Genomic DNA, 22,351 nt, shown 5'->3' with positions numbered 1-22,351 from the left:
TATTTCATTGTCTGGATGGACCACGGCTTACCTATTCATTTACTGAGGTGTGTCTCGGTTGCTTCCAAGTTTTGACAGTTGTGAAGGAAGCTGCTATAAACATCATGCGCAGGTTTGTGTGTGGACATAAGTTTTCGACTCATTCGGGGAAACACTAAGAAGCATAATTACTGGATTCTATTGTAAGAGTGTACTTAGTTTTGTAAGGAACTGCCAAACTGTCTTTCACAGTGGCAGCACCATTTTGCAGTCCCACTAGCAAAGCGTGAGAGTTCCTGTCGCCGGCCCTCCTCCTCAGCATTTGGTTTGTCTGTGTTCCAGATTTTGGCCATTCTAATACACGTGTAGTATTTCATTGTTTTAACTTGCATTTCCCTGATGATATATGATGGGGAGCGTCTCTTCTTATGCTTATTTACCATCTGTGTCTCTTCTTCGGCAAGGTATCTATTTAGGTCTTTAGCCCATTGTTTTAAATCACAGTGTTCATTTTCTTGTTGAGTATTAAGACGTCTTTGTATATATTGGACGGCAGTCTATTATCAGATATGTCTTTTACAAATATTTTCTCCCAGTCTGGGGCTTGTCTTCTCATTTTCTTCAGGGATACAGGTTTGTAACAAATACATTATTTTAAATTAAAAAAAAAGAGTCCTTTTTAAGAGAAATATTCAGGAAATGACAGTCGAGGTGGTAGGAATACAACAAAAACTGAAGGTGTATATAGGGAACTCAGGTTTGGCCAATACTGATGCCACACCTGGAGCCTGGTACACAGCCTGACTCCCAGGTGCCTTACCTGACAATTATTATGGTTATTATTACTATTTTAATAATATTGGCATCTACTGTTAGTATTACTGTTATTATAAGTATGGTATAGTGACTATTGCTATTATCGTTATAACAGTATATAACAATTGTTTTCTATTATAATATACTACTTTAATGAACTTTTGTATCACCTCTATTTCTCTGGAACCTAGGGGCATTGGGGAACCCTGCAAAGTTGTTGCGGTTATCATTACCATTATCTTGATATTTCACCACAACTAGTTATGCAAAGTTTGGATGGGACGAATGGAGGTGGATCAGTTCCATGACAGGTAGGGGAGGGGTCGAGCGGGGAGCCTCCGCCCCGATGCGGGGCGGGTCCCTAGGGTCGGTTCCTGTTGGCGTCCGGTCCCGAGCCTGAGCCCTGTGATGGCCAGGAGCGGAGCGGCGGGGATCCTACCCCTGGCGCTCGCCCTGGCCGCAGTGGCCACGATGTCCCCGGCGGGAGGCCCGCCGGGCACGCTGTGGCCTGGACAGGGCTGTGCCGCGCTGGGCCGCTGCTGCCCCGGCCGTGACCTGACCTGCGCCGCCCGCGGGCCCCCGCGCTGCTTCTGTGACCAGGCGTGCGGCGCCGTGCGGGACTGCTGCGCGGACTACGCGCGGGCCTGCCCAGGTGAGGCCCCGGGAGCAGGGGCTGCGGGCCGAGCGCTGCGCGCGGAGGCTACGGGCGCGGGCGAGTGAGGGATGCGGACGCGCAGGACTGGAGCGAGAAGGGTGAGCGGTGGGGGCGCGTCCCCCAGGCACGGGTGACAGACGCAGGACACCTGCAGCAAATGGACACGTGCGGCGTGGAGGGCTGAGAGAGAGTTGAGGGTGCTTGGGTTAGGGTAGGGTGCCACATATAGCAAATAAAAATACACCGTGCCCAGTTAAACTTGAATTTCAGATAAACAACCTATATATATATATATATATTTTTTACTATAAATACGTCCTAAATATTGCACGGGCCATACTTATATTAAAAGGTACAGCTTATTTTTCTAAAATTCCGAATTAACTGGGCGTTAACTTTATCTGTATTTTATCTGGCAACTCTAGCTGGGGGAAGGGCGTGAGGCCTGGAGGCGCGTGAGGGAGGAGCGGGCACGCAGGCTACATTGCGGGCAGGGGGTTCACAAGGTAAATGGAGAGGGTACTGAGAAGACCAAGGGACCCGCTGAAGCCTGGAGAGGGCTTGGAGTGGAAGGACCCCGAGAGGGTGTGAGCACCCGTGCTGGGTGGTCCAGGAGGGGCAGAGGAAGTGGGTGGAGTGGGAGGAGGAGCGGGCTAAAACTTGGGGGGCAGGCAGGGGGCCTGATGCTTATGCAGCTCCCTGTGCCGGATGGCCTTAAGCATTCCCTATAAAGACCCCTGCCAAGAGTGGAACCCCGCGGGTTCTGAAATCAGGGGGTGCTTTTGTTGAGTCACTAGTAGGGGGGACTTTGTCTTTTTTAAATCCCAGGAGTAAGTTTTTCACACCCACTGGAGACAGAAATCTAAATTCTGTCTCCTTGTAAAGTGGACATGATCCAACTTTCCTTGGTGGGGGGTGGGGAACAGCGATTGGGCATTTCTACCCTGTGATATCAGTGGTCCTTCGGGAATTTACATTTAAAAGAGGGGGAAATTTTTAACAACTCAAAATTGAAGGGACCCAACATTTGTTGATCACTTACCAACTTTGGGCTGGGGGTCTCATCAAACTTGATTACTTTCTCACAGCATTCTGGGGTTCTCGCACATAATAATGTCCCCATTCGGCAGATGAGAAAAGCGTGGCACAGAGAGGAGAGGGCTTTGGCCAGCCAAGGTCACCCAGCAGGTTTTGGACCAGGTCTGAGTCACGTCTTCTAGTGCCTTGCTGCTTCTGGCAAGTTTGAATGGCTAAAGGTGGACATTCAGGCAGCGGGAAGAGGAAAAAGTAATCTGGGCTGTGGTGTCTTCCCAAATCATAGCAAATGAGACTCCCCCAGGATAAACATGCACAAGGACCGTCTTGGGAACACTTTTGTACACACCTGTTTTGGGTGCGGAGAGCGCATGCAGCCATGGGGACATTCGGATTGTGGGGCTGCACCCGGAGTGGCTCCCCTGCTCCAGCACATGGAGGGGGCCAGGCAGATGGATCCGTGGTACTTTCCCATGGTCTGACCTTCGTCCACGGACTCACACGATGTTATCAGCTCCTCTGCGTTTTCCGTTGTATAAAGTGCTTGGGTTGGTGGGCACTGAGCCTCCCTGGACATGGGGACCAGTTAGGAAGCAAGGTATGGAGAGAAGTATGTATTTTTCATGAGTGACTTAGGGGACAACATTGAGTTTAGTAATTGCTTGTGATAGAAAGAGATATTGAGAATGACTTAAAAAACGAACACAAAAAAACCCCCCTAACATTTACTGAGTACTTACCGTGTGCCAGGGAGGTACTGTCTAAAGTGCTTTAAATAAATTGTCTCCTTCAGATTTCATCACAACCCTATGGAATAGTGTCTTCTTGTCCATTTTATAGATGAGGAACTGAGGTACAGAGAAGTAGTGACCTGCTCATAGTTGCACAGCTCTTCAGCGGCAGATCTGGGGTTTGAACCCGAGCAGTCTGGCTCCAGATCACAATATTATCTGGTTGCTCAAAGGTAGGAGGGACTTAAGCATTTGGGAAAGGGAAACTCGAGTCTCCAGGTGCACTTGACATTGTCAGTTCGGTCACATTGCTGGCCACCCACTGTGTGCCCAGCTCAGCAAGAAGGCATGGAGGCTGAAAAGATGGGGCTCCGGTCCCCGTCAAGCTTATAGTCTAGTTTTTGAGAGACAGAGTACCCGTGAAAGAAATAAACAATTTCAGTCAGAGCAAGACGAGGCTTGGAAATGGCAGGGTGAAGATGGGGTGGAGGCAGGGAGAGGGTGAGGATGGAGTGACTGGTAAGGCCTGAAAGGATGGACACCATTGCTTCACATTTTTCAAGTTCTTTACTGAACGTTTCCATGTATTTCATACTCTTTAATTCTCACTTCAACTCTGTGAGGATCAATGTCCCCGTTTATACTCTTACGTATTCGTTGTACTAGTCAGTACTCTTAGTGTTGTGGCACAACTAGTATTGACTTTGACAAGGAAATCCATTGACTCAGGCAACTGAAAAACAATCCGTGGGTCTGGTTTCAGGCATGGCTGGATCCAGGGTCTCCAATGATGACGTCATCAGGACTCTCTTTCCACCTTTTCGTCTCTCCTTGTGTTAGCTTCATTCTCAAGCACACTGTCACCAAATGGTGGCAAAGGTAGTACCCAGTAGCTCCAAACTGGTGTCCCTAGTAGAAGGAGAGCATCCTTTTTCCATTTCTTCCAAATCCTAGGGATGGTTAGCATAGGCCCAGTTGGGGTTACATGCACATCCATGACCCAATTGATCACTGAGCCTAGGAGAAGGAACATGTCAATTAGCCATGTCTGGGTCACATGCCCCATGCCAGGAATGAGAGGGTGAGCTCAGCTCTGTCTGAACCTACATGGGCGGAGAGTGGGGAGGGTTGGTTCCTCAAAGGAAAACAGAGGCATTATTACCAGAGGACAGAGGTAAGGAAGCTGGGAGGGTAGAAATGATGGCTGCCCACTACTGAGCTGTGGGAGACCATGCATTTCAGGGAACTCAAAGTAAAAGACTGCTGAGACGTTAAATAGGAGGAGGACGGAGCGAGTGACTGAGGCTGTGTTGCAGGGACACTTCCATTTTTAGCCACAATGCTCGGGGGTCTCTCTGTTCCACTATCAAAAAAAAAAAAAAGACTTTTTGTGAACCACCTCAGTAGGATACGGGAGCCCCTGAAAGCTTTCAGGTGACAGGCCAGAACTATATTCCAGAAAAATTCTTTTGATAGACAGTGGAGAGGATGGCTGGTCAGGGGGCTGGGCGGAGGTTCAGAGAAGAAGGCGGGATTTGGATTGTCCAGAAAGGCCTTTCCTGCCGAGCCTGGGCCTGTCAGAGTAGAGGCAGAGGGATCCAAGGGGACTGTGGGAAATTCAGACTGGCTCCAGCAGGCTCAGCTGGCACGATGTTATCTGGCTCTCCAGGGCTGGACAAGCAGCCTTCAAACCTCCCATATCATCCCGGCCCTTTTTTAGCTCCACTGATAAACTAGAATTTCTCCTTTACTCCGAAAGTGGGATGGCCTTTGTTTTGAGAAACACCGCCATCTGGTGGTCCCTTTTTGCAACGCCAACCTGTGGTCTTACTTCCTTTGTTGTCACTAAGACCAGATGTGCTCATTCGGTATTCACGGATTTCAGGGACTTGTTATTTATTGGGTCCCTGTGTGCCAGGTACTGTGCTCAGTGCTGGGATTCAGCAGTAAACAGGGACCCCGACTCCGTGGAGCTGACAAGATGTGAATAATCACATGAATGTACTGAGTCGCAACCCTGGGCCTAGGTGAGGGGTGATGACAGTTCCCTGGGAATGTCACATGCGCGTGCTGCTTGGTGACTTCACAGATGCCAGTGACATGGAAAGGCTATGTGTAGGATGGCGTAGGCTTAATTTTCTGCAAAATCTCTCACCTGCCTGACTGGCAGGGCAGGGCAGGAAATCAGAGTGGGACCGTGTTACTATCCCGGGGTGCACCTGCCCAGCCAGTGCCTGAGCATGGTCTTCAGTCTTCCTGCCAGGTTTTCCACCTGCTCTGCGAACACTTTCAGTGACACAAAACTCATTTCTTCTAGTGGCTCCTTCTGACGTAGACTAGGTCTGGACAACTGCAGCAGCCATCTTGCTGACCTTCCTGCTTCTACGCTAAGCACCGCCCACTCCCCTGACCCCCCACCTCTGCCCCTCCCCCCCCACTAGCCAGGGACATCCTATTAAAACCTTAAATGTGATAATGTCACTCTTCTGCTCAGAACCCAGCAATAGTTTGTTTCTTTTTTAGGCATAGAATAAAATCCAGCCTCCTGACAGGAGTCCTGGATGCTGTTGCTCCCTGCCCCCTCCCTGACATTGCTTCCTAGCACTTTGCCCGCTGCTTGTTCTGCTTCAGTCACACTGGCCTCCTCATTGTCCCTTCAGCATACGACCTTGACCCTGCCTCAGGGCCTTTGCACTGCCCCTTCCCTCTGCCTAGAACACTTCCCCCGCTTCTCCCCCACCCCGGATACCTGCACAGCTCCTTCCCTCACCTCCTCAGAGGTTCTTTGTCACAGAGGCCCTCCCTGACCCCTCCATCTAAAACAGTTCTCATCACCCCCTCCCCCCGCCCCCCGCTGTTCTTACTCTGATTGAAATGACTTCATATTGTTTATCGTCCTTCTCCTGTGGAATGTCAACTCCTCGAGGGCAGGGGCTTTTTCCACGTTGCTCATCTGTGTTTCCAGAACCTGGCCCAGTGCTTGGCACGCAGTAGGCCCTACATAGTAGATCAATCAATGTGTAAAGACCCCTGTCGCACTGAACGCGTACACTCTGCTCAGTGCTCCCCGTCTGTTATTGTGCCAGTGCGGTGAGACTGCAGTTCGAACCCAGCATTGTCTGACTCCAGCGGCTTGGCTCAAGTCAGGTAGATATTCTGCCCTCTTGAGTCTCACTTTCCTCCTCTGTGAAATCATTTGCCAATAGTACAGATACGTATAGGAACTGAGGTCCTGGCAAGTGACAGATGGTATGCCCAGAAGGGCGGAATGGAAGAGAATTTGATGAGGGCTCTGTTCACAATGGGGCACAAGAGGAAACAGTGTTGTCGGAGGCTGGGGAGAGCAGGACGCACGGCTGAGGGTCCCCCCCACCAGGAGCGGGGCTGAGGTGAGGGGCAGGGACAGTGGCCCGTGGGCCGGCCTCTCCTCCATGCTGGTGCCCCACCACTGGCCGAACTCAACTGCCATCTCGGGGTCAGGGAGCCTCTGTGATGCATAGGTCTCTGGAGGGCACCATCTCCTACGATTGTCATGAGAATTACATGAAGTCGGGTATGTGACTCAGCACCAGTCACATAATTGATGTCATTATTAGGTGGATAGTGAAAGCACTCATGATTGTTAGGCTGCCACATTCGATTTCCTCCCTGCTTCTTCCCTCCCTCCCTCCTCCTTCCTTCCGTCCTCTGAGCATTTCAGTTCTGCTGGGAGTGGAGAACCGCATGAGCAGTGTGACTTCCGCCAGAAGCCAGCTGGCTGCGTTTATAACACAATCCCCTCACTCCCTCAGTTCACGGCTCATAGCCGATGAGTGCTTTTCACAAGGACAGGCCCGCTTTCCTTGTTCACCACTGTGTCCCCCTGGCTCACGGTAGCCGCTCGGTAAATACCTGTGGGATGAGTGCATTAATTTTGAGAGTAGGAGCTGCCCCGTATGTGTGTGACTATACGTGTGTGTCAGCGTCAAGGATCATTGGCACATCCATGGGAATTCTTCCTCGGGGGAAGTCCTCAGATTCTGTGTTCCGGCCAGACTGCCTTCTCTGTCTGGTTCAGCCCTAGACCGGGATTATGGATTTAGATGAAGAAGCTGAAGGTCCCAGAGGCCACACCGTCAAAAAATACCTACTCATTGGGATCCTGATTGGGGGGGGGGGGAGGCGGTACATGGAGCATCCCAAGGACGTGGGCTCCTAGCACATTCCTTCTTTTTTTATGATGAAATATTTCAGACATACTCCAAGATAGAGAGAATAATATAACAAACCCTCCTGAAAACCTAAAAACACCAAGCTTTGACAGAAGTTACTGGAGCTTGTGTTTCTCTCCCCAGTCGCTTTTATTTCTTCTCTCCTCAGAGGTAACCACTGCGCCGAATTTGGTATTTATAATTCCTCTGTGTGTTTGTGTGTGTGTATAAATATACACAATCGGTTCTCACAATCCACAATAGTTATGTTCTACAAAATCGCTGTGAACACCGAACTGGCAAATACCGCACCATGGCTCCTAGGGGGAATATGTACACACACATCTCACGTAGATTATATCATCTTAAATCCTAAAAACAATTCACTCGGGAGCTTCCCGAGGTTCAGAGTGTTGAGTGACCGGCTTGAGGCCACCCCACAGCAGGCGCCAGGGCCGTTTTTGGAGACGTTGCTTTCTCTTCCAGCGGTCTCCTGCGTTGTGGCCGAGTGGAGTGGCTGGAGTCGCTGTGTCCAGCCCTGTCAGGTCTCCTACCGTGTCCGCCAGAGGCAGGTCCTGCAGGAGCCAAGGAACGGGGGTGCTCTGTGTCCACCTCTGGAAGAGCAGGCTGGCTGTGTGGAGTACCAGAGCCACCAGGGAGTGGCATGCCAGCAGTCCTTGCGTGAGTTGAGTTGGCCACCAGGGGCAGCCACCAGGGGCGGATGTCAGATCCTGTGTGTGGGTGGGGTGGGGTGGGGGGGTTGGTCTGAGTTCGGGGTGGGGCTTCGCCTTCCTTTTGCCCGGATTTCCTCTCCTCACCTTGGGAATGAGGTAAGAAGCTCTGATTTCTTTTGGGCATCTCAACATCTTCTTGCTACTCATCTCCCAGTGTGACTCAGTCAAGGCTTTGAATGCCCAATGATGGGAAACCTAACTTAAACTGACTGGAGCAAGAATGCATGGCCCATGTAACTAAAATTTGAATGGCTGCATTCAGGTATGGCTGGACCCAGGGGCTCACATGATGTTGCCAGGAATCTGTCTTCATCAGGAATCTGTTTTCCTCTGAGTTGGCCTCATTCTCAGACAGGTTCCTCCCCTATAATGGTCTTTGATCAGCTGGAAGAAATGCCCTCTTTTTCCATAGTTTCAGTAAATGTCCTGGGATGAAATCTCATTGGTTTGACCTGGGTCATGTATCTACACCTGAACCAATCAGTATGGCCTGAGATACAGGATACTCTGATTAACCAAGCCTGGGAGGGTGCGCTCGCTCGCTCTCTCTCTCTCTCTCTCTCTCTCTCTCTCTCTTTCTCTTTCTCTTTCTCTCTCTCTCTCTTTTAGGCGAGGCAACCCTTGGTTGCGACCTCAAAGGTTGCAAGGACCTTGTCAGCTTACGATCCCTTATTTTTTTATTTTTTTTTACACGGACAGCACCTGGTCTTCCTAGGTGGTCTCCCATCCAAGTACTAACCAGGCCCGACCCTGCTTAGCTTCCAAGATCAGATGGGATTGGGCTCGTTCAGGATAGCATAGCCATAGACGAGGGTACTCCCTTTGATGCTGGGAGGTGGAGGGCGGTCCCATCTGAATGAGCGTAGGGGAGGGGTGTTCGCCAAAGGAAAATTGGGAGAATGGATGCAGCGCAGGCAAAACTACGGATGTCGGCTACATCGCATACCCTGACAAAAGATTTTTATACCACTCCAGAAAATAGCTGATGCCCATTTTACCGCTGCAGAAATTGACCGAGAGAGTGAAAGTGATTTTCCCGAAGGGGTAGAATAGCAGGTGGCCGGGCTAAATTGTACCCTTCCGATCTCTCCCCATGCTACAGCCCGGCAGGGAGGGGAGCTCATTCTACAGCGCGACTCTTACATGGCGCTCCCTCCTGCTTTAAATTCTTCAGTAGCTCCCCGGCAGCCTCAGGGTGAAACCCAAACTCTTCATCATGGTCTGTACACTCCATATGATCTGGCTCTAGCCTCCTGTGACCTCGTCTCCTCCCTCCCTCCGCCTGTGTTTTAAAGGGTCGCTCTGGCTGCTGTGGGGAGAGCAGACTGAAAGGGGCCCGAGGGGAGCAGGGAGATCGGGAGAGAGGTGAGCGCGGCGGTGCAGGTGAGAGAGGATGGTGGCTGCACCGGGTTCTGGCAGCGGGAAAGTCGGGAAAGTCGTTTCCTTTCCCTGAAATCCTTCTCCCTCTCCCCTGCCACTCGCATCTAACCTTGCCCAGCCCACCATTTCCTGCCTGCTTGTCGGTTTTCCTGGGGAAATCTTCCTGGCCGCCCCACTATGCGCAAGCACGTTGCCACATTCCTTGACTCTGGAAGGCCAGTGTTCCTATTCTCATTTTAGAGAAGGGGCAACCAAGGCTCAGGGAGGCACAAAACTTGCCCAAAATACATGGCTCATCTTAAATAACTCTACGATGTAGGTACTAGCGTTATCCCCATTTCGCTGATGAGGAGACGGGGCCTCAGAGAGGTGCAGTAGCTTGACGGAGATCACTCAGCTATAAGAGACAGAGCTGGGACTAGAACCCGGGCTTCTCTGGGGCTCTCTTCATTGCTTCGGGCTGAACCAACGGAAGCACCAGGGATGCCGGAGGGAAGGGAATTTGTGTATTAAGTGTGTATGGCAAAAACCAAGCCCAGTCTCTATGGCAGTAGCAGGGAGGAAGGGCCTGGGATTCCCGCCCGCCCCACCTCCCCACGCCCCGGCCCTGTGTGGCCCTTGTCTAGGTCACAAGCATTAGTTCAACACCAAATCTTTGATTCAGTTCCATCACTCAGAGAATGGCGAGGGGCAGGGATTTCCTTTGGCATTTTTATGTTCCTAAGGAATCACCAGTCTCTTCGGGACTGACCCTCGACTCTCCTTCCCAGTGGTCTCTGTCTGCTCTAGGAAGGAAGAGACCTGGAAGTCGGCCCGAGGAAATGATTAGGTTAATTCATTAATCCGTCCATCCCTCTGTACCTTCTTTCTTCTATCCTTATGTCCTCCCACCCATTCGTTCACCCATCTATCCATCCACTTTCCCATCCCTTTCTCTTATCCATTCACCTGTCCATCCACCTGTCATCTCTCCATCCCTCCTTCTTTCCATTTATCATCTCTCCATCTCTCCTTTTTCTATCCTCCCATCTTCCCATTTATTTACCCGTCATCCATCCTTTCTGCCTTCCTTCCATCATTTTATCCATCCATCCATCCATCCATCCATCCATCCATCCATCCACTTATTAACCCTTGTATCTACTTTTTTACTCATTCATTATTTATCAAAATCATTCATTTGAAAAACTTTCGAGGCCCACTATGCAAGCCACTGTGGTAGTCCCTGACTCTCAGAAATAAATGCGATCTTGCCTCCAGCATTGCATAAAGTGTGCTAGTGGGGACCGCCAGTTTCAGGATCCTATCATCTCCTTAGGGCTGCCGCATCAATGACTCCACGGCAGGAGTACCTGTCCCTGCTTCCTGTGGCGTCCTAGCCTAGGGGGTGCTGAGCTACCTAACTCTGTTTTCTCCTTGGCCCACAGTCCCTGCTCTGATAACCACGGGCAGCTACGGCAAAGAGCGGAAAAAGCAAGGTGTCGCCAAGGAGAAGGAGACAGCAGGGTAAGTTGGAGCCAATGTACCCACAAGCAAACTAAAATTTGTGGACCTTTCCCTTGGATTAAACGTTCATCTTGTCTTTCTCTTATGTTGACAGTTTCAATATCTCTCTATTTCTTGTCCTGTTATATTCGCAAGCTCATTAACACAGATTTTGAAGTTCTTAATAATTGGTCTCCATTCAACTTCCTTCATCCATCCATCCATCCATCCATCCATCCATCCATCCATCCATCCATCCGCTCAACGTTTACTGAGTGCCCATTATATGGCAGGCAGTGTGCTAGGCCTGGGGCTACAGCAAGGAACAAAAAAGGACAAAAACACATGTCCTCATGAAGGGGACAGTCTAGTTAAAGGAGAGACAATAAATAAATAACTAGCATGTCACAGGGCGCAGGTGCTATGAAGAAAAATAAAGCAGGGAACAGGACGGGGTGCCGGGGATATCCTCACTGAGAAAGTATTTGAACTAAGATCTAGAGAAGGCTTTCTGTGGGAAGAGTGTGCCTGAAAAAGGGACCAGCACGTACAAAGGTCCTGAGGCAGGGCGCTCCTGGTGTGTTCAAGGGCTGCCAAGAAGACCAGTGTGGCTGGCGGGCAGGGAGAGTGAAAGAATAGGAAATAAAGTCAGAAATATATGGGGGTGGGGTGGGTCAGATCCCACAGGGCCTATAGAGTGTGGTGGGAAGTTGGGTGCTTTCTCATATGAGATGGGAATCGCGGGAGGGTTTTGAGCAGAGGAGTGACGTGATCTGAATTAGATTTTCACATGGTCCCTCGGAATGCTATTTAGAGACTCGATTGCAGAGCTGCAAGGAGGGAGTCAGGAGGCCAATGGGGAGGCTACTGCAATGGTCCGGATGAGAGACACAGTGGTTTAGATGAGGGTGGTAGCCCTGCGCCTTGTGAAGGGGGAATTGCAGGGACTGGAGACAGACCAGTGTGTTGGGGACGGTGGTGACGGGGGTCAAGCTTCCAGGACGGTGCCTGGCACACGGCAGATACTCAATAAATGTCAGTTGAAAGAATAAGGTCTGAACGAAGGCAGTGACAGCGGAGATGGAGAGGAGAGCTGTATTAGTTAGGATTCTTTTCATTGCAAGTGACAGAAACTCAGCTCGAACTGACTCAAGTGAAAAGGAGAATTATTGGTTTACATAACTGGATAGGAGGTTTTGAAACAGTATTACTTCGAGCATGGCTGGAGCCAAGAGGCCAAATAATGTCAGAACTCACTCTCATCCTCACCGCCCCCCCTTTCTCTCTCTCTCTCTCCTCTCTCTCTCTCTTCCCTTCCCTCTCTCTCCATGTATTGGCTTCATTCTCAGGCAGCCATGCTCCCTGAACTGGCCAGTATGGCCACCAGCAGCCCCACATCCTCCCAGCTCAGCAACGCCAGTGGAAGGAGCCTCTCCTCCTAGTCTTGGCGTGCCATTTCTGGAGGAGACTGTTATTGGTCCTGCTTGGATCCCAGGCCCATCCCTGAAACAATCACTGTGGCCAGGAGGATGGGAACTCTGATGGGTCAGCTTCAGTCATCCGTGAAGGCTAGTGGCAGGTGTGGGGAGCCAGGACCAGTCACCGTGATTGATTGCTCTTCCAAGACCAAAAAGCGCGGGGGCAAGAGTTCCCCCAAATACACCACCAAAAGGGGAAGCGGGAGCGTGTTGGGAAGACAGACTTTCCATTTATCACAGGCCCTGGTAAGGAACAAATTCCTGAGGAGGTCTGGGGCAGCTCAGAGAGAAAGGAGCTTGGGGACAGGTTCCTTCCTAGAAAACTCTTCTCCTCAGGCCTCCCAGAGACTGCAGCCACCAGGGGGCACCAGCCCCACACAGAGTCATCCCCGAGTCCTTGACAAGCTGTATCTTCTCCAGCAGGGGGCGCTGTTTACTGCTTCTTGTAGAGAAGTTGGGTAGAAGCAAAATTCTGACGAATTGGCTTTTATTTCAGATACCCTAGAAGAGGGAGCTTCCCTTTCAAAATAATTCCTGTAGAGAATCTCTTCTACAAAATAGGAAATTTTGTAAAATGGAATGGAATGGTTAGGAGTGTCAATTTAGGCTTTTCCGGGTCAGGTGGTTCCATTTTAGGCATGACCACTTCGTAGCTGTGTGACCCTGGGCAAATTAACTCGTTGGTCCTCAGTTTCTTAATCTGTAGACTGGGGCAACACCTGCCTCGCAGGGTTTCTCTCTAGTCCATTGGACCAATGATTCATTCTGCAAATTTTTACTGAGTCGGGACTTTTCTAGGAGTTGGATGCAACCATGAACGGAACAGACACAAATCCCTGCCTCTGTGGGGCTCACATACTAGTGGGGAGACAGATGAGAAATGAACCATGCAGGCTTTCGGATACGAGCCTGACGCCTGGAAGCCCTCAATGAGGTTAACTTAAAAAGCAGGAGCCGAGTCTCTTGTATGCAACCTGTTGATATAAATTGGATTGCCCGAAAGGTTGCTATGTCGGGGAGACATTGGACCAGCCTGGGCCTCCATAGGACTGGGTGTACAGTAGGCGCTTCATAAATGCTCACAGGTGCTTGGGGTGGTGTCTCCTTGTGCGGCTGCAGGTACTGTGTCCAGTTCCGTCTGGGGCCTATTCCCGGGAGCTGCCGGCAGGTGAGGGCACCCCATGCCCAGTGGATGAAGTATCTGACCCAGGGTCACGTGGTCTGTGTGAGGTGTGAGTGGCCTGCCCAGGACACCAGGAGCCGGCGTTGCTACGGAGACGGTGGCGAGGCTGCCGGGTGAGCAGTGGGGCCAGGACACGGGAACCTGTGACTGCAGAGTCTGGGGTTTCTTTGCTGCCTGAGAGTTGATGGTGCCCAAGGAGCGAGAGGCTGATCTCTGGTCAGGGCCAGTTCTTGGAAGGTCCTGGTCTCAGTGTCTGAGGAAGAGCAGCTCCTGCCTCTTAGAGCTGTGTGACTCGGGGCAAATCTCATACCTCTCTGAACCCCAATTTCCTCATCTGAAAAAGCACTTAATAAAAGAAGCCTTCCACGGGGTATTGGTGAAGTTTAAGTGCGATTATGCATGTCAAGGACTTAACATAGCTCCTGGCATCCAGAAAGACCTCAAGAAAAGGGAGCTGATATTATTGTCGAATCCTTACAATTCCCTTTAAAAGCCAAGTTTGGTTACTCTCATTTTATAGATGGGGAAACTGAGGCTCAGAGAGGCAGTGTGCCTTAGCCAAGGTCACACTGCAAGATACTCATTTTGGGGCTTATATCATCCCCTTAGATCTCCTCTCACAAGGGAAGTGTCTCAGAAAGTACTTAACATGCTACTTATAACAGCAGCTGATACTGAGTGCTTACTATGTGCTAAGCATTCTTCTAACCTCTTTATATTAATTCATGCACCTATCTATTCATTCATTCAATAAATATTTGTTGAGCACTTACTATTGAGCACGTGCCGGGCAATGTTTTGGGCACTGGGAAGACACCGTGAAAAAAACGGATGTGGCCCCTTCTTTACAGAGACGACATTCTGCTGTGAAGAGACAGACGTTAGGCAAGTAAATCCTTAATTTGTCAGGAGGGAGATGAGGAAAGGAAGCAGAATGAGTGGGAAGTTCTGGGGGCTGTTATTTTTCAAGGAAGATGACACTGAGGAGGTGACATTTGAACAGAGGTCTGAGGGAAATGAGGGAGGGAGCCGTGTGGACATTTGGGGGAAGGCGTTCCGGGCAGAGGGCACAGCAAGTGCAAAGGCCCTGAGGCAGGAGCGTGCGGCCATCGTGGCTGGAGCGGAGTGACCGAGGGGGAGCGTGGAAGGAAGCGAGGACACACCGACACACAGTATGCCATCGAAACAGTCCGTTAACCCCAGCGGATACTTTTAGGACCTTTACTTTCCAGATGAGGAGACTGGGATGTGAAGAGGTACCCAAAGTCACACACCCAGCAAGTGGCAGAACCTCTTCTGTTCTCACTGCCAGTGCTTTCCCGGGGATTATTGTCACGTAGCAACAAGAGCACCTTCCGGGGTCCATCCAGGGACTTCTCCTATTCCTAACAGTGTTAATTTCTGCCTTTGAAAATTGAGCAGCCGTACTCACTGCAAACCTAGAGCAGGGAAGGCCAGTGACAGATGGGGCGTTAGGGGACAGATGTGCCTGAACAAGAGGCGCTAGGACTGCACAGATCTGGGTTCAAACCCAACCTCCGGCCCTTACTAGCTGTGTGACTCTGGGCTAAGCCTCCACCTGACCCCGGAAGTCCCCACCACTCATGTTGGGGGATGATCCCGTGCCCTTTGTATAGCACCTGGCTTCTCACAGATGCTCAGTAGTGGAAGCCGCTGTCGTCGTATCTAACTTACATAATGGCTAAAATAATCATACATACTTTACGAAAATGAAATGTAATGGATGTGATGAACCTGGTACATAGTAGGTGCCCAGTGAATAAATGGCAGACAGTATGATCACACTCTAGTGAGGCCTTCTCTGTCTACCCTCCTCCGACTTTTCTTCTGCTTATGTGTCCTAGACCTGAGATCCTACCATTAGAGAGTCATTCTTTGGGCTACGTGCTCACTTGTTAGAGCTTTGGTTTATCCATCTATCTCTGGATACGCCTTTCTAGCCCTAAAACTCTGATTAATTCCAAATTTTTCTTTTTGGATGCAAATACTCCAGGACGAGGAACATGGCAGTTGGTGAGGCCTAGATGAGTGTTGTAGGAACCTCTGGCTCCACCAGGGAGGGGCAGGAATGAAGAGAGAGCCAGGGCTGTGCCAGAGAGAGCCACCACTCCCCAGTCCCACCCCGGCCAGGCTCACAACAGGTGACGGAAGGTCTGATTGGGGCATGAGCTCACCAGGCAGGACTGGGCAGAGGAGGAGGATCAAAGTGAGGATAGAGGCGAGCTGTCAGCTGGATTCTTTCCGTGGGCAGCTGGCGAGGGCGGGCGTGCAAAGGGCACGGACCCGGGAGGGATTAGCCTGTCGGGTGGGGATTTTAGGAGGGTTTATTTAGCCTGAGAAGTGTCTCTGAGTTTGGGACAAGCAGAAAGAACACCTGCCATAGTCATGCACCTACTGTATACCAGGCACCAGGTAGATGCTTTACATCATTTAGGACTCCCAAGCCTTTTTGAGACAAGGGACATTAACTCCATTTTATACAATGAGGATGGCAATAATAATGGTAACTTTAAATGCTATTATTTGTGAAGCACCTATTATGTGCCAGGCACTATATTAAGATGCTTAGGACAGTGCTAGGCACTTAATAGATACTCAATCGGTGTTTATTATTGTTATTACTTGCATTTTTTAAAAGAAGATTTGAATTATACCTACAGAGAATTAGCTAAAACATGTATCAACAGGTTAATAAATATTTGGAAAGGAGATATACCTGGGTAGTCACCAGTCAAGAAACAAAACCTGGCCAGCCCCCCAAATACCCCCTAACCACAGGCCCTGCCCTCCCCATAAAAGAAACCTCCACACTGACTATTACGGTAATCCATTGTACAGTTCTCCTAATAGCTTTACTCACCTCAGTAGAGAGCCCGGAACACTCTAGTTTAATTTTGCTTTTTTTTTCAAACTTTACATACACGAAAAGATGCTGGGTGTACCTTTTGGAATCTAGCTTCTTTTGCTTGATATGAGGTTTGCAAATTTCACCCACATGGCTGCCTTGTATGTAGCATTAGCTCTTTCATTCTTGTTGCTGACATGGTTAGCTATTATTGTCATGATCATTTTATTTTCTCTGCACAGAGCATCTCATAGAACCCTTTCAGCACTTCAGAGAGGCAGAGATTATGGCTATCTCTGTGGTCCATCGAAGAGACAGAGGAGGCTCGTAGGAGCTGGGTCATGACCCCTGCTGATTCCAGGGCTCGGTTCTTACTCACACCACTGTATTGCCTCCCAACAGGAGGAAGGTTAAGAAACTTGCCAGGTTTGCCACCTCACCAGATCCTAAGAGCTGGGTCTGGATTGCCCTGTGTGGCCTCTGGGGTCAGTGCTCTGTAGCCAGCTCAGGGCCATTCTCCATCAGGCACAGTAGACACAGGTCCCAGTGCTCGCCCACTTTTAGGGCCCATGAAAAAAACCTTTAAATTAATTTCTTTTCAAATCAGAAGAAAAAAAAAAGATATAATAATCATAAAGATCTAATAATGAATCCAGCCTGGGTTATAGCGATCTTCATACAATGCACTCATAAACTGTGAATTAAAAATATTTTTTTGCACGGAGGAAGGGGCCCACACAGGCAAATGTCTCCAGAGCCCAGAGATTCATTATGCCACTAAACCAGCCCCATCTCTTGCAGGAACCAGCTGTTGCTGTGGCAAGCGGCCGGCCACCCCCGGTGCCGGGGGACCTGGGAGAGGCTCGGGCAGCTCCGGGACTGTTCTTGCCCCGAGGTCCACAACCTCGTCTTCATCTAGCACTGCAGCCCCCTAACTGTCCAGCCCCTTTCTTCCCAAAGCCTTCTCAGTTGGCAGGGAACCCACCCCCCACCCCCAGCTTGGGATCCCATAACACCAGGGAGCGAGGAGAAGTCTGCAAATTTGAGACTAGAGGAAGAAGCCTCATCCTTATGTTGACACTGAAAATAGCTCTGTGTTTCCACTGGGTGTCAACTGAGTCGCAGCCTTGAGAACATCTCCCTCTAGTTCGGGGCTTCCCAAATGTCATCTGCTAAACACACTCTGGTGGCTTTTGCCCTGTTCTCCTTACCTGTGCACTGACTTTTTTTTTTTCTTTTGACGCTCTACTCCTTTTCTTTTTTTTTTCTTAAATAAATTTATTTTAAAAGACAGCTTATCCTTAAATACACGTGTTTAAAGAGGGACTGTTTTATCACATCTAGAGATAAATATAAGTAATAGTAGCAAACATTTATTAAGTACCTACACTGTGCCCTACACTGTCCCGGCACTTTACACGTATTGACTCACTGGATCCTGAGCTAGGTGCAATTATTACCCCCATTTTACATGTGAGGCCATTGAGGCACAGAAAGGTAAAGCCACCTGCCCGAGGTCACTCAGCTACTGAGTGGCAGAGCGGGGTTTCGAAACCCATGAGCTGCATCTACTGCTAAGATTCCCTACACTAGCAGTATGTCGGCACCACAAGGACAGGGTTTTCGGTCTGCCTTGTTCCCCGCTACGTCCCCTGTGCCTAGAACAGTGCCCGGCATGCAGTGATGCTCAATACATATTTGCTGAATAAACGAATGAGTAGACAGATGATCATTTGCCGTAATTAAATGGCAATCGGAAAATCGAATACGAGGGAAACCGAACAAGTGTGGCTGGGTGTTGTTGCCTGCCCAAGTTGCTGAACGTAAAGCCTCTCTTCTTGTTTAAGCAAGAAATTAGCATGTGTTTGAGAGACAGTCCGGACACACTGGTATTTAACGGCGACTCGGTCCTTGAATTAGAACAATTACAAGAGACTTGAAAGGGGGCTGATTTTCTCCCCTTGCAAGTCAACTGTTATTAATATGTTTTTAATGGCTTTATCGAGATATAATTCACATACAATACCATTCACTCAGTTCAAGGGTGCAATTTAGTCCTTTTAAGTGTATTCATAGGATTGCACGACCATTACCAAAGTCAAGTTGTAGAACAATTTTTGTCCTCCTGAAAGAGTTCTCGTTCGTACCCATGAGCAGTTACTCCCTATTGGTTGGTCAAACCTCTCCAGCCCTAAGCAATCACTAATCTGCTTTCCATTCCTGTGGATTTATTTTGAACATTTTATATAAATGGAAACATACAAATGGTTTTCTGTATCTGGTTTCTTTCACTTAGCATAATGTTTTCAAGGGCCATCCATCTTGTAGTTCATTATTTAATGTCCCATCCTGGGTTGGTGTAAGACCATCTCGATGGAGTCCCCCACTTGGGGAAGCACTACTGTCATGAAAGGAGAGTTTGGGGGGAGTCGCGGCTCGCTCCCTCCCCTCGCTAAGAGTGTGCGGGCCCAGCGTTCCCTGCCTTTGGACTCAGGAGCGTGGAGTATGGAGTTTGGCTGTCCTTGGATCTGGGCAGCAACTGGCCCAAATGTCGCTGCTACTCGGTCCTCCTTCCTAAATCAGGACTCTGGGCACTTCTGGGAATCACCGTCTGGTCCTTCTCTCTGGGAGCGGATGAGTCACTGGCGAAGCTTTTCAGCAACACCTGTGTATGCTGGTCTGGGGTGAGGGGCTGGGGCAGTGGAGGGGACAGTGTGCAGACTGACCAGGAGGCCAGCGAGGCCGACTCACACCCAGGCCAGGTTTCCGAGAAGCCGGCTCTCCCTGCCTCCTTCTCGACACTTGTTTTGGCCATAGGAGGCCATTTTATGTGCAAATTATTTTATGCATAAATCATTTTACAGGGGTACGATACTGTCTTCCCGAGCAGTCTGTAAGTGCCTCAATTGCCCAGGCTCTGCAGTATGTATTTTTTGGAGTCTCTTGTAGCTACCATTTTCCCCCATCCCTAAATAGTGATGCCCGTTTTAATCCTCTCAAGGACCCTGTGAGGCAGGTGACCTTTTAACCATTTACAAATAAGGAAACTGAGGCTCAGGAAAGTCAAACGACTTGCATGAGCTGTCATGATTAGGAAATGTTGGCGCTCGGATTGGAACTGAACTCCAAAGCCTGTGCTCTTGATTGGACAGGAAGGCAGAGGCTGTGGCGGGGAACAGCTTGCTTACAGGTATCCAGAAGGCGGAGCCATCTCTTGGGTGCCAGGAAATGGGGCATTGACCTTGGGTACTTCCTCTGGAGTGTGTTGCTGGAGCTTGTGCAGAGTCAGGGAATCTGCCGGGGAGGGGGAGGTATCTCCATCCAGCTAATACTTTTTAAAAAATCAGAAATGTATTGAGGATGGAGGTGGGGAGCGTGCAGTTTGATGTTTCTAGAGCTTTGCCCCACACCTAAGGACCTCAAGTCAAGGCCCTTTGGAGATGAGTGACAAAATTCGACCAACTTTAACAAAAGTAAAAACTTTTTGACTCATGTAGTTAAAATATCCAGGATGGATCTGCCTTTAGGTGTAGCTGAATCCAGGGGTTTAAAAGCGAAAGCTTTTATATCTTTCTTTTGGCTCCGTTCTCCTTTGCATTGGCTTCGTTCTTAGGTAGGCATCTTGCGGGGGCATAGATGGCTGCCAGAGGCTCTAGGTTTTCTTTCTCTTAGTTCAGCATTGCTGAGAGGAAGAGAGATTCCAATTTCCAATGGCCTTAACCTCCACTAAAGTCCTGGGGTTGCTGCTCATCTCACATGCTCATTTCAAAACCAGTCAGGCCGTGGGGGAACGGACTGCTCTGATTGGCTGGGGATGGGCCAGGTGCTCATCCCTGGACGTTGGGGAGGAGTCATTCTTACTTGAACCACATGGACCAAGAGTGGGGAAAGGATTGCTCCCCAAGGAAAACTCAAGGTGCCGGTATCAGAAGCAGCAGGTGTTAGGGATGGGCAGGTCCAGAACAACAGACATCCTCCTCATGGGATATGGAGGAGCTGCCATCCATATATCTGGCTTTGCCACCAACTTGCTATGTGACCTTGAGCAAGCCCCTTCCCCTCTCTGATCCCCAGTGTCCCCATCTGTATAGTGATGATCCCTATGGACTAATCCAGCTCTGAACATCTGAGGCTAGCAGACTTCATTTAGCTAATGGCCCAGCATTCTAGCTTAACAGATCCGAGCTGTGATTTAGGAATGCATGGCCTTCACAAACCCTGGGATTGAACTTGGGACCGGACATCCAGCCTCCTGTTCCTGCCCATCCCAGAAGGGTACAGCCTGTGATGATGGGAGGGGAGGGCTCTGAGGAGGTTGCTTTGCACATCCCCAGCATTCTCCATCTATAATTGGCTCCAAATGAAATGATCTCATTCCTGAACACTGAGAAGAAGGGCGGGGTGGGGGGGGGGGGTGCAGAGAAACAGCTCCCTGGCAGCATCTGACATAGTTTGTGACTAACCCTTTTTCCTGCGGGAGAGAGAGATGGTTTGCTCTCTCGAAGACGATGTGAAAGTTTGAAAAAAAAAAACCATCTTGGTGATAGATGGAGGAGGCTCCAGCTTTCGGGGCTCTTGAGAAGCCCAAGGTATTTCTCCACTCTGTCCAAACCAGGTATCTTCTGACAGTTGCTCACAGGTCAGCTTGACCACCAGTCACTCATGTTAACACCTGGCGGGGAGAAGGTGGGCATGGCCAGTTCATCAAGCGAGTTGTCTCGTTAGAGTTCGGAGGCCGGCTGAAGCTCATTTAAATGCCCATACATTCATTTTGAAAGATGAGCTCCTAATCAACTTTCAGAAAACTTGTCACAGCACCATCTGTTTGGCGTTTGTCACTATTGCATTACATAAGAGGAAAGACATTTTTAAAGAATGCGGCTGCATTTAGTAATTGGATCTCCGGAGAGGAGCCAAGCCGGGCGGATGACACCGTGATTCAGAAATGCCATAGGCCCTTCTCCGGGGTGCGGTGGCCTCCCCCAAATTCCACGCGGTCGCGGCAGAGACCTGAGTGCGGCCCAGCTTGGGAGACAGGCTCCGGTGGCTTCTTTTCCTCTTCCTTTTCTCTCCCTCTCTTATGTTACATCCTCCCCCATCCCTGCCACCTCAGATCAATTCTCTGCTGTATTAGCGATCACAAAATTAATTCGCTTCCCTAAGCCCCCGTTTCCTCATCTAGAAAATGGGAATAATAATTGAGCACTGCTGTGAGGTTTCAATGTATTAGTACCTACAGTGCCTGGGACATAGTGAGCCCTTGGGAAGTGTTAGTCATTACGGAAAGCGATGTCTGATACATCGTAGGTGCCGAATACAGGTCCGTTCTCTTTTTCCTTGTCTTTCCTTTCATTCAACAAGTATTTAGGAGGCAAACTGGACAGTTACGAAGCACTTAGAAGGGCCCGGGCTTGGGGTAATGCTCTGCAGTATCGTTTTGAATGCGTAATAGTTTTTAAACAAGGGGCCCTGCTTTTGCATTTTGTACTAGGTCCCACAATTTATGTCGCTGGTTCCCCCTAGACATGTAGAATGATGCTATATGTTTTATTGGATTGCCCCATGTTTAAACAATTGAGTCCACATGTTAAAGCCAGGAGAGTTCTCATAAAAATCTGGCATATTTTGGAAAATCAGAACAGCTTGCCATAGCGGGTCTGCATTTCCACACGCTGCCAGTGATGGGCTGGAGCTGGATCGTGGTGCGCTCTGCCTAAGGCACGTGCTTCCGTCTAGCACTCCTAGGGGCTTTGAACCGAGTCCCTTTGCTCACCTATAGAGCATCCAGCATGGCGGTTGGGGTCATGGTCTTTGCCAGA

General features: G+C 49.7%; 1 protein-coding gene and 1 pseudogene across 1 annotated transcript; one reads left to right on the top strand and one right to left on the bottom strand.

The window, feature by feature from the left end:
- The first annotated feature begins 1,172 nt into the window (after window positions 1–1,172).
- On the top strand, window positions 1,173–17,825 carry LOC107510313 (somatomedin-B and thrombospondin type-1 domain-containing protein). The gene is made up of 5 exons (XM_016143700.2): window positions 1,173–1,447; window positions 7,893–8,087; window positions 10,948–11,026; window positions 13,603–13,779; window positions 17,334–17,825. Exons 1-5 carry the CDS (start codon window positions 1,204–1,206, stop codon window positions 17,449–17,451), a joined length of 813 nt encoding a protein of 270 aa, XP_015999186.2. The 5' UTR covers window positions 1,173–1,203; the 3' UTR covers window positions 17,452–17,825.
- LOC118610249 lies at window positions 8,831–8,949 on the bottom strand (annotated as a pseudogene).
- Window positions 17,826–22,351: the final 4,526 nt, after the last annotated feature.

Source organism: Rousettus aegyptiacus, unplaced genomic scaffold (assembly GCF_014176215.1).
Source record: "Rousettus aegyptiacus isolate mRouAeg1 unplaced genomic scaffold, mRouAeg1.p scaffold_m13_p_12, whole genome shotgun sequence".
NCBI lineage: Eukaryota > Metazoa > Chordata > Mammalia > Chiroptera > Pteropodidae > Rousettus > Rousettus aegyptiacus.
This window is presented reverse-complemented; position numbering and strand designations above follow the sequence as displayed.

What these genes read in the sequence shown, in the direction of transcription:
- LOC107510313 (XM_016143700.2), top strand. Translation starts at nt 1,204, where the DNA reads ATGGCCAGGAGCGGAGCGGCGGGGATCCTACCCCTGGCGCTCGCCCTG. An exon ending in GGCATGCCAGCAGTCCTTGC is followed by an intron (nt 8,088 to 10,947) that starts GTGAGTTGAGTT and finishes CTTGGCCCACAG; the next exon opens with TCCCTGCTCTGATAACCACG. An exon ending in AAGGAGAAGGAGACAGCAGG is followed by an intron (nt 11,027 to 13,602) that starts GTAAGTTGGAGC and finishes GTGCGGCTGCAG; the next exon opens with GTACTGTGTCCAGTTCCGTC.